Here is a 12160-nt window from a genome sequence, read left to right as displayed (position 1 = left end):
GTGCGCTGCTGCACGCCGTTCCGCACTTTCCGCAGTTTTATCTCCACAGAGCCCCGGATAACGGGAATGCAGCCGTAGCCCGTTTCTTTAGCCTGCAGCTTCTTTTAAGAAGTGTCCCTCAAACCGAGTTCAGAGTTCGGGTGCTGAAGGTAACTGAAACAGGGTGTTGTTCTCATTTCAGCATGATCCCAGCAGCTCTCAGTGTGCCTTCAAAAGCCAATCTCCTCTCTTATGTCCCTCATGACATATTTTGCTGCTGTGAGCCGCCTTACACGTGGGCGGCCTTCTTTCTGTACTAGAATCAGAATTATTTAGGTTGGAAAAGACCTGTAAGATCACTGAGTCCAACCACTAATCCAGCACTGCCGAGCACACCACTAAAGCTTAGGACTAAAGCATGTCCCCAAGCACCACATACACACGGCTTTTACCTCCAGCAATGGTGACTCCACCACCACCCTGGGCAGTCTGTTCCAATGCCTGCCAACACTTTCCATGAAGAAACTTTTTAATCTCTGATCTAAACAGGCCTTGGCACAACTTGAGGCCATTTCCTCTTCACTTGTTGCTTGTCAATTGGGAGAAGTGGGTACAGGCTACAGCTTCTCTTCAGGGAGTTGTAGAATGAAAGGTCCCTTCCTTGAGCCTCCTTTTCTCCAGGCTGAGACTGCATCCCCCCTTCCTCCCCCAGGTCCATTCCCTTCTCTGGACACACTCCAGCAGCTCAAAGTCTTGAATTACGGTGCCCAAAACTGACCCCACAATTCAAGGTGGGGCCTCAGCGGTGCCCAGAACACAGGGATGGTCACTGCCCTGGTCCTGCTGGCCACACTACTGCTGACAATGACAGGATGCCATTGTCTTTCTTGGCCACCTGGGCTCGTGTTCAGCAGCTCTCGGCCACCACCCCCAGGTCTTTTTCTGGAAATCGCACAGAGCGGTCAGCGCAATGTGGAGAACTTAGTAACGCCTCAAGGCGGCTCAGTCTGGCTTAGGGGATCCATGCTGTGACCCAAGTGCAGATGTAACCTATTTCCCTGGACACCATTTTCCCTTTATCGGCGCGCCGGGGTTTAGCCGGTGCGCCGGGGTTTATCGGCGCGCTGGGGTTTATTCGGTGCGCTGGGGTTTATCCGCGCTCGCTCCCGGCGGAGCGCAGGTCCCTGGGCAGGGGGCGGGGCCCGCGACCCTCGCGCTCCTCGGCCCATGGGACGAGCGCGCGCCACCAATGGGGAGCCGCTGAATGGGCGGGCCGCGCCGGGGATTGGCTGAGGCCGTGGGGCGGGGGCGGGGCCCGGAGGGGCCGATTGCGCCCGAAGGGGCCGCAGGTGGGACGGAGGCGGAGCCGGGGTGGCCGTGGGGAGCGGAGTGAAAGTGGTGCCCGGTCAGTGATCCCTGATCAGTGATCTCCTGCCAGTGATCCTCGGTGAGAGAGCGGCTCCGGCCCCGGCAGGTGAGTGCGTTCCTTCCTTACCATGTCTGGGATCCGGCCTGGAAGGGAGCAGCCGTGTGGGCAAAGGGAAGCGGCGAGCCTCACATCGCTTCTGAAAAGAACCTGCGGGAGGAGGACTGAAGGAAATGGCCTAAAGGCGACGTAGTGGAGATTGGGGTTTGATGCGAGAGAGTTTTTTGTGGTCAGTCGTGGGAACGGGTTGCCCAGGGGAAGGTGGATGCACAGGGTAGGGCCGGGCTCAGTCCATAGATAATGGACTAATTGGGTAATGGATTAATGGAATAATTATCCGTCAGATAGTGGATCGGGTTCGCCGTGATGAGACACGTAGAGCTGGGAGGTCAGTCCATAGTGCCAGTTATAGGATGATGATCTTTAGCATAACAAGTGTTGGATCAGAATGAAAGAAAGCTACAGTGCATGTTCCACAGAGATAGCTGAGTGGTGCCGAGTAAATAATTCTCCATTCCCACTGATTTTTTTACTTAGATGGGATTATGTCTTGTTTTCTATGGTGTAAATGACATATATGGAGCAAGGACTCTGTATCTAATTGACGGGGTCCCTTACCAATAATGTTACAACAGTAACAATTTCTCAAATTTAAAAAGGCAGTTAAGTTACAAAGGTTTAGGACAATGTGGTGCAACATTTTTTTCTCCTTTTACGTCTACATGTAAGTAGTAAGTGATTTATTATCTGTACATCTTAAAAGAAATTTCCAGTTAGTGAGAAGTTTAATGGATTACTTGGATATCAGTGTTTTGATTAGGTTTTTCTGAATGTAAGTTCATAGGGAATTAATTGGTGAAAGTTTTTTGCTTCCTGTCCTCCACCCCTAAATTTTGTGTGGTCTGCAGTCTATGTAATAGATTTTAGTAACATTTATTTGTGATTCTCTTGTAGAGGTATAAGAATTATTGAGAACCAGCTGGAGTAATGGCATTCATATTTTCATTCCTACAGGACATCATGGCAGCTCATCAGGAGAAAAAACTTGCTGAAGAAAGAAAACACCAAAACATGCAAAATGATACTAAAACATCTCAAGGCCAATGGGGGAGAGCATGGTGAGAGAGGCCAATGACCCCAAGTAGTCCTTGTATTTCCAATTGCTTCATTCTTACTCTTAGAGATGCTGTATTCCTTTTAAACTTCCCTCTGTTAGTAACAGCTTTTTGTGTTGCTCTGCTCCAGAAAGCTCATGGGTAATTTGCTGTAGCAACAGGTGCTGAAGAAAAGTTCTTCAGGTTTTTTAAGGCAGAGAGTTTTCCAGACGGTTTGGGTTAAAACACACTCCTTGCAAAAAAGAAAAGCAAGTCATAAAAATTGGTCAAATTTCTGGTTCTTTCAAGGAAATAAATATTTCCTGAGGTTTGGAAAACAGGCATTCTGGCATCTGTGGCTTTCCCTGCTGACAAGTCGTGCTGCAGCAAGTTTTTTGACTCATGTCCCAGCTGTCAAAGAGTTGGGCAGGTATTAGTAGGGCATTGTACTGCAGCTGGGAGCAGCAGCAGCGGCACAGGAAATCCAACGTATGGCTGTCCAAGGTCTGTCTTTTCCAAGTTTCCAAGCTTTGCATAATGTTCTTGGGATTCCATTATCACTTCCAACTGAATACTCCACCAGTTAGAGCCATGATTGCCATCAAAAAACATGAAGTCTGTAGTAAAAGTCTGGTTTTGGGGGGGGAGTTTTTGTCTAATCTCTTGCTCTGGTCAACTAGCATAGTTTTAGAGCAGTTTGTGGCAAAGTATGTTCCTTGCTGAGCTTTTTATGGCTGTTTGACCCCCAGACATGTCTGTGCCTTGAGCACACATTTCCAGTTTTCATCCAGTTAAGTCTAGAAGGTGCACTGAAAAAATTGTCTGTAATTCATCTGTCTGAAACCTGGGGAGACAAAATGCTCTGTTTTGGATTACAGGGAGGTGGACTGGTTTTCCTTGGCAAGCATCCTTTTCCTGCTGATGTTTGCACCACTGATTGTGTATTACTTCATCATGTCCTGTGACCAGTACCAGTGCTCTCTGACAGATCCACTCGTGGACTTGCTGACTGGGAATAAGCATCTGTCTGACATTTGGAACAGGACTCCCATGCTGACCTACAGGGCTGCTGCCATTTATTCCCTTTGGGTCACTTTCCAGGTACATTACCGAGCTATGATCTGGATGCAGTGTCTGCTTTCTCCCACAGGTGTTGGATGAATCCTTTTACACAACGGTTGCACTGGCATTTACTCTTTGGTGTTTCACAATTTCCAAGGTGTTATGTACTTGGAAAATAAGTATAATGGGAATATACAAAAATATTCCTTGCGTGACATATTCCTTAATGAGGTTTTTAAGAAAAAGCACAATATATAACAACAATATCCATTTGTTTTAAATTAATACACAAGAAATAAATCAAAGGACAAGGATCTGAATGTAGTTACCAACTGTCCTCCCTCCCCACCAAAAAAAGATGACAGCCTTACATGAAATACATCTTTAGAGCTGTAGAGTAGCTTAGATGTATTACTAGCCTAAAAGCACAACACCTAAATATTGCCATTTTGTCTTACCCAATACTTACTAGAAACTTAGGAGAAATGTTATATTTGGTATTAATATGTGAGGGATAGTGTTTTGAGGGATTTTGTCTTGTCTGTACTTAGTGTGAAGGCATTCTCTCTCTTTTAGGTGTTTTTGTATGTGTCCATTCCTGATTTCTGCCATAAATTTCTGCCTGGATATGTGGGAGGTGTACAAGAAGGTGCTGTCACCCCTGCTGGTAAGGTCTTCCTTGGAATACATGCACACCATGTAATCTTCTGAAATTAAAGTATTTCTGTTCTTAGAATCTTTAATAACCCATGTGTAACCAGAGGAAACATGGACATAAATGTTCTCACCTTCCTCACATGTTCAGTTCAAACAAAACCAGAAAGCAATCTAGGTCATCTTTTAGAATAAGTTATAGCATTTCTATCTCTTATAATTAGTAAAACTCTTGATCTGGTAGGCACCACACCAGCAATGGAAAAGTACTGGTTGATAGTTTTGGTACTTAATATTGTCAGTGGACTATTGCTGGTATTTGACAAGATAGTTTTACCTGCTCAAGCTCCCTTAACCCAAGGGACTTGGACAAAATGTGTGATGTGAACTGTTACTGGTGGCTTGTTATTCTAGTCAGTTGTGGGGAAAGTCTAAATTCAGTTTTGTGAGGAGAAAAACTCAGTAGAACAAAGCCTGATGGGTGCAGCAGAGTCTAATGGAACTTTCAGAAAATTAAATACCTTTCAAGGTATTTAACTGGGCAATGAGGAGAGAGAGGTTATTTAATGAGCACTTGATTGAGCTTCTGTGTATTCTGTGCATATTAATTAAAACCTGCATTAATGTAGGGTCACTAACACTCCATTTTTTCTTCATATTTTAGGTGTTGTGAATAAATATGAAATAAATGGACTTCAGGCCTGGATCATTAGCCATGTGCTTTGGTTTGCAAATGCTTATTGCTTCCACTTCTTCTCACCTACCATCATTTTTGACAACTGGATTCCTCTCCTGTGGTGTGCCAATATCTTGGGATATGTAGTGTCCACCTTTGCAATAATCAAAGGCTACTTTTTCCCTACTAATGCAAAAGACTGGTATGTGGATTTTAGTAGTGAGAGAATACTAGGTATCAGAGATTAAAATTGTTAAATAGAAATAAGATATATAAATTGTATGACAGAGTATATTTCACTGGCACAGAGAACTAGGCCAGTGTATGGCAGTGATTCATTCCTTCACTAGCACCATCCCCTATGTTTCTTGCTCCACACCATGGATCTGGCAGCCTCAATGTAACATATACACCCATCCTAAAAATAGTTATACTTAGACTGTTCAGAAGTGTTACCAAGAGTAAACTCAGGCACCTCTGCAATTCTACAATTTAGGTCTATTAATGTAATACTTTGATCGGGCCAGTTTGTGTTACCTTGCACAACATTACATGGTTTTATGATTTTTATTATCACTACATTCTTGATCTGAGTTGTGTAGGCAGAGTAGCAGTTAGCTGTATTTGTATATATAACTTAATTTTTTTTTACAGCAAAATCACTGGCAACTTCTTTTATGACTACATGATGGGGATTGAATTTAACCCTCGAATAGGGAAGTGGTTTGATTTCAAGCTGTTCTTCAATGGGCGCCCTGGGATTGTGGCCTGGACTCTTATCAACCTCTCCTTTGCTGCCAAACAACAGGAGCTGCACGGTGAAGTGACAAACTCCATGATCCTTGTCAATGTCCTCCAGGTAAATTCTGAGGAGGAAATTAAGAAACAAGTTGGGAAATAAGCTAGTATGAAAGTAAGAAAAAAACTCCTTCCACGGAAATGAAACTGAGGCATTTTTCCTGGCCTGAAACAAGCTCATTCAGCAATGGGACTTCAAGTTTGAGATCATATCGCAAGGCAGAACAGACATTAAGCTGATGCTGTTAAACAGGGTAACTGGTGACAGTGCTCTGTTATTAATGTGAAATTATTATTTGCAGGGTATTTATGTTCTGGACTTCTTTTGGAATGAAGCCTGGTACTTGAAAACCATTGATATCTGCCATGACCATTTTGGATGGTATTTGGGCTGGGGAGACTGTGTTTGGTTGCCTTACCTCTATACTTTGCAGGTAAAAATGTGTACACTGTGTATTTGGGCTAACAGGAGTGAAACTTTCCAGAAACATTCTTTCTAGAAGTTTAATTGTACCTGAAATGTTTCTGTGTAGTCCCACTGTTGAGAAATTATTGCAACATTCTTTGTAACAATTCTCCCGTAGGAAGGCTTCCTGTCCCGGCATGGCTTTGACATCTTGTCCTCTCCTTCCCTTCTTTTTTGCTCGTTTCTGTCATTGACAATTGTGTCTGCATACTTTTCTAAATCGTTTCAGTCTCCTTTCTTTTTACTCCTTGTTGAGGGTCTTATGGTTAGTGGTGGTTTGTTTGTGTTTTGTTCCTTGGGTTTTTCCTTCTGTCCAGTTTGCATCCTTGCAACTTCTCTCTTCTTGTTTCAAGGAATTGATCTGGCATGCTGAGCCTCCCTTGGAAGTAAATAGCTGATTGTTTTTTGTGCTCCCCAGGGTCTGTACTTGGTTTACCATCCCGTCCAGCTACGCACAGATTATGCCATGGGGGTCTTGATGTTGGGCTTGCTGGGTTATTACATCTTCAGAATGACCAACCACCAGAAGGACCTGTTCCGTCGCACCAATGGCAACTGCAGGATCTGGGGGAAGAAGCCAGAGTACATTGAGTGCTCCTACATGTCTGTGGATGGCACCAAGTACTACAGCAAGCTGATGACCTCGGGATTCTGGGGCTGGGCACGTCATTTCAACTACACAGGAGACCTGATGGGCTCGCTAGCCTATTGCCTGGCTTGTGGCTTTGAGCACCTGCTGCCTTACTTCTACATCATTTACATGACCATCCTGCTCACCCACCGCTGCATCAGGGACGAGCACCGCTGTAGCAGCAAGTATGGGAAGGACTGGAAGTGCTACACCGCTGTAGTGCGCTACCGGCTCCTACCCGGGGTGTTTTAAGGCTAAAATATGCAGGATGCAGGGGAAAGAAAAAAGAAGAAACGTGCAGGCATACCATGTTTAAAGTAACTGAAGTGAGGCACTGAACTGCACCATTTTTTTAGAAGACTCTTGTAATTGGAATACCCCTCTGAATCACCCCATTCCCAAATTAACTTGGAGTTTAAGAAAAAATGCTGTGTATTGAGACTCCTGAGAAATCCCAAAGCTGGGAGGTAGCCTTACCCTTGGTGGTAGCAGGGTTCTGGAAGCAGTTTGCAGTGATTCAGGAGAGAAGAAAAGAGTTCTGTCACCTCTTTAGGAAAGAGGTTTTCTGATGCAGCTGCTTGTGGCCATCAGAACCTACAACTGAGAACAGCTGCAAAGGCGGTTTGATTGTTGATTGCTTGTCAACACATGAACAGTGGAAATACTGAAGCAGCTGTTCTGAAATAACTGTTATAATCTAAAACAAAAGTGAAAACTGTCCTAAATTAGTGCAATTTTCAGCACCTGACAATATAGAACATGACCAACTGAATTTTATTTTGCTACTGAAACCAGTGAAACTACTGAGCTGAGCGTCCTTGGGCTGGAGTAGAGTTACTTTTTTTTCCTAGTAGCTGCTATGGGCATAGTTTTGGATTTGAGCTGAGACAATGTTGATAACACAGGGGTGTTATCCTGAGCAGTGTTTACACAGCATCAAGGCTTTTTTTGCATCTCACCCCCACCCACCAGGGAGTGGTCTGGGTGAGTACAAGGAGCTGGGAGGGGACGCAGGCAGGACAGCTGACCCAAGGAATATGCCAGGCCATATGGTATCGTGCTCAGCACATAAAGCTGGAGGAAGAAGGAGTGGGGGATGTCAGGAGTGATGGTATTTGTCATTTCAAGTCACCATTACACGTCATGGAGCCGTGCTTTCTTGAAGATGGCTGAACATCTACCTGCAGGGGGCAAGCGTGGAATAAATCCCCTATTTTGCTTTTTTTGTGCGCAGTTTTTCCTTAACCTATTAAACCATGTTTATCTCAGCCTGTGAGTTCTTTCCCTTTCCTGATTCCCTCCCCCATGCCACTGTGAAGGAGGGAGCAAGGAGCTTTATGGGGATGTGTGGCATTCACATTCTCTGAAAAATCCCTTCGCCCAGGATTTTCTCCAAGGAAGATGAGAACCCTCAGAGAAATAGGAAAACAATAATTATCTCATTTGTTTCTCCTGTCTTTAGATCATGTGGAATGTGTTTGAGATTGTTTACCCATTGGTGATTGTTTCATTGGTTTCTGGTGTGAGTGTTTTCACTCAGTGGCCAATCAGTGCAAAGCTGTGTTGAGATTGGAGAGAGTCACGACTTTTCATTATTACCTTTTTAGCCTTCTGTAAATATCCTTTCCACATTATTTAGTATAGTTTAGTGTAGTATCCATTAATATAATATAGTGTCTTAAAATAACAAATTAACTGCCTGAGAACATGGAGTCAGACTCATCATTCCTGCTTTCATCTGGGAGCAGCACAAATGCAATAGTGGCAGTTTGAGTGTGGGAGGCATGTGTGCCGTGATGAATTTCCGGAGGTGGCCGCCACCCTGAACTTCTGCGCATCCTGCGCAATACAGAATTTCAGGAGCCAGCAGGCCACTCTGGGCAACAGGCGCCCAAATTCCAAAGCCACCACTTTTCCCTGGGAAACAAAACTCACCAGCCCCGGTTCCTCATGGCAGATTGCAAGAGGTACTTGGCCCTGTCAAACCAGCCCAACTTGCAAGTGGTGCCAGCATAGGTCTGGGAAGCATCTTGCACATTGCGGAATTTCAGGAGCCAGCCGGCCACTCCAGGCCACAGGCCCCCAAACACAAAGCATGGTATATTACCCTGGCAAACAAAATTTTCCTGCCTAGCTTCTGCATGGCAGATTGCAGGAGCCACTGGGCACTGTCTAAATCAGCTTGGCATTCATGAGGTGCCAGCGTGGGACTGGGATCCGTCCTGCATATCATGGGATTTCAGGAGCCACCAGGCCACACTCGGCCACAGGCCCCCGAACACAAAACAGGAAACTTTTCCCTGGCAAACAAAACTCACCTGCCCCACTTCTGGATGGCACTTTGTAGGATCCACTGGGCACTGTCAAATACACTGGTGCCAGCTTGGGCCTGGGAACCATCCACCGTATCGTGGAATTTCAGGAGCAAGCCGACAACTCTCGGCCACAGGCCCCCAAACACAAAGCAGGGCCCTTTTCCCTGACAAACAAAAGTCACCTGCCCCCGTTGTGGATGGCAGATTGCAGGAGCCACTGGGCACTGTCAAAATCACCTTGACATTCATGAGGTGCCAGCTTGGGACTGGGAACCATCCTGCGTATCATGGAGTTTCAGGAGCCAGCTGGCCACAGGCCCCCAAATAAAAACCAGGGCACATTACCCTAGAAAACTAAGGTCACCAGCCCCCTTCTGGATGGCAGATTGCAGGAGCACTTGGCACTGTCAAATCAGCCCGACTTGGCACTGGTACCAGCTTGGGTTCGGGAACCATCCTGCGTATCGGGGAATTTCAGGAGCCAGACGGTCGCTCCCGGCCACAGACCCCCAAACACAAACCAGGGCACATTGCCCTGGCAAACAAAACTCACCTGCCCGGGTTCTGGATGTCAGATTGCATATTGTAATATATAATGATTTATGTAACCTGGATTTTTTTTACATATTCGGTCTATATTTAAATTTTAAGTTTTTTATTCCCAATTCTATACATATCTTTTTTGTTTAATTATCGTTATAGTCATAATTGTACATTTATAATCCAATTCCTAAATAAAATGACAAAACTAACAGCATCAAAATCCCACCAATATGTTCCAAAACCATCGAGATACCTCCACCAGCAAAGCAACTGTCAGCGAAAAAACAAAGAACACTCTTTTCAATAACAATTCTCATCACAACAGAAAAATGGAACCAAAATAAAAGAAAACCCTATAGAAACACACACAGCAAATTACAAAAAGTACTAAAAAAAAGTCAAACCAATTTACTAAACTCCAAACAGCGCCACTGATCCTGAACATTTCTACAAAAAAAAAAAAAAAACCAAAATTCCACCTTTGCACTAACTCAAAGAATAACCAATCCTCTGTAAAAATAACTTTAAAAACCGAACTAATTAACGAAATAGAAAAAAAAACTCAACCACTAAAAACTAAGAAAATAACTACCCAAATAAATATACTTTAAAAACCCACCATATAAATACCTATGTTCCCAAAAAAACCCCTGATAAACAATACTCAAATACATGAAAGGACAACAACAACCAAAAAAAAAAGAAAATAAAGAAACCAACAACAAGAAAAATCCCAAAAACCAAATAAACTTTAATTTACAACAAAAAATTATTCCCAACTGAATAAACCCATAGTGCCTCAAGCTATCAAAATAAAAATACCTCCTAGAAACAAAGACAAAACCTAAAGACAAACGTAACCATAAACAATGTCTCCCAAATGATCCGTAACCATAAAACATACACTACAATCAAACAAACCAAATAAATAAAAGCTCTGGAAGACGATAAACACAAAGGCAATTATCTGGATTAAAAACCCGCTGCTATTAACGACACGACAAAACAAACACTACACACTCACGCTAATAAAAGCCACCACAACAGAATTAAAATCCGAACCGCTGCTTCACGCTACGACCTGTAAAAACCATTGCGCGCCTTTCAAAACATAATACCCCGGCAAAAAGAAAATATCCGACTACAAAAGTCAATCCAAAACAAACCTTTATCATCCCCACCTGCACCGAGAACCGTACCACTCAGGAAGAACACCGCATCCCTTAGCGTTCACCCGCTGCAAACCGAACACAACGGTGCAATAAATGCCTACAAAGCGCCTCCGAACCACGACAGCGCAGAACTTTCAGCAGCCGAACCCTGTCTCGCTGCCGGCCCCGGACGGAGCGCGGCTCCGGGCAGGAAAGCGGCTCCTCCGGCACGCGGGGCCGGCGCCGCCCCGGAGAGCCCCGCCTGCTGCCCCTGCCCGGCGGGGCCGGCACCGGGCCCGGGGGTACCGGCGGCGCCCGAGCCCCGCGCCCGGAGCGGACAGAGCGGCCGGCACCGCCCGGGCCGGCGCAGCAGCGGCCGCGCCGCCTCTGCCGCCCTTGGCCGGCCCGGCACGGCTCCCCTCGGCTCCGCACGGCTCCGCCACTGCCGCCCTTGGCCGGCCCGGCACGGCTCCCCTCGGCTCCGCACGGCTCCGCCACTGCCGCCCTTGGCCGGCCCGGCACGGCTCCCCTCGGCTCCGCACGGCTCCGCCACTGCCGCCCTTGGCCGGCCCGGCACGGCTCCCCTCGGCTCCGCACGGCTCCGCCACTGCCGCCCTTGGCCGGCCCGGCACGGCTCCCCTCGGCTCCGCACGGCTCGCACCGGCGCGGCTCTGCCACAGCCGCCCTTGGCCGGCCCGGCCGCGCCAAATCCCCCGTGCGCCCCAGCAGCTGCCCAGGCCGTGCCAGCAGCGCTCCCGAGCGGGAACGCTCCGGGCCGGGCTGCGGGCACGGGAAGCGCCCTCCAATGCAGCGGCACAGCCCCACTGCAGCCCTGCAAACGCTGCCGGAGCTGCAGCTTCCCGCAACCAAACCCCGAAACTGACGCCGCAGGCGGGGCTCACCTCACTTCAACAAGGGCAAAGAAATGCGTTCTCCCCTTCAATTTCACCCCCTAGGAGAGCAGAAAAGAAGGGGTGCTCCTCAAATGAAAGCCTTCAACTGATGGGGAAGGGGGATTTCGACCTCTATTCAAACCCTTGAAAAGGAGGGACACCAGGGCTGCCCCCTACATTTAAACCTTAGGGTGATGAACAACTGGGGGGCTACTCTCAAATCAATTCCATAACACCACAACAATACTTTTCCCCTTAAAATAGAACACAGGATTCCCCTAACAGCCTGGAAAACTCTGGTTTTCCTTCAAGCAATACCCTTAAAACCACAGGTGAAGGGTGACTCGCCTACCAGTTCAAACACAGCCAGTAATGGAAGAGAACTTGTTTCCCTCAAATTGAGTTCCTTTTATCCTCATAAGCTCCATTTTTGTTCCTGAGGAACCGGGGAGGGACTGGCAAGATGAAATTG

At 46.4% G+C, this 12160-nt stretch overlaps 1 protein-coding gene across 1 annotated transcript; it reads left to right on the top strand.

The window, feature by feature from the left end:
* Window positions 1-1296: 1296 nt before the first annotated feature.
* On the top strand, window positions 1297-8252 carry DHCR7 (7-dehydrocholesterol reductase). The gene is made up of 8 exons (XM_058807269.1): window positions 1297-1453; window positions 2420-2523; window positions 3378-3600; window positions 4138-4228; window positions 4880-5093; window positions 5546-5750; window positions 5992-6123; window positions 6574-8252. Exons 2-8 carry the CDS (start codon window positions 2426-2428, stop codon window positions 7036-7038), a joined length of 1428 nt encoding a protein of 475 aa, XP_058663252.1. The 5' UTR covers window positions 1297-1453; window positions 2420-2425; the 3' UTR covers window positions 7039-8252.
* The last annotated feature ends 3908 nt before the right edge of the window (window positions 8253-12160 follow it).

Source organism: Ammospiza caudacuta, chromosome 6 (genome assembly GCF_027887145.1).
Source record: "Ammospiza caudacuta isolate bAmmCau1 chromosome 6, bAmmCau1.pri, whole genome shotgun sequence".
Taxonomy (NCBI): domain Eukaryota; kingdom Metazoa; phylum Chordata; class Aves; order Passeriformes; family Passerellidae; genus Ammospiza; species Ammospiza caudacuta.
Note: the sequence above shows the minus strand (reverse complement) of the source record. Positions and strands in the feature narration are given on the sequence as shown.

Excerpts from the sequence above, each read along its gene's own strand:
- DHCR7 (XM_058807269.1), top strand. The coding sequence starts at position 2,426 with ATGGCAGCTCATCAGGAGAAAAAACTTGCTGAAGAAAGAAAACACCAA. Across the intron at positions 3,601-4,137 it reads CCCTTTGGGTCACTTTCCAG|GTGTTTTTGTATGTGTCCAT; the intron begins GTACATTACCGA and ends TCTCTCTTTTAG. Across the intron at positions 4,229-4,879 it reads AGGTGCTGTCACCCCTGCTG|GTGTTGTGAATAAATATGAA; the intron begins GTAAGGTCTTCC and ends TTCATATTTTAG.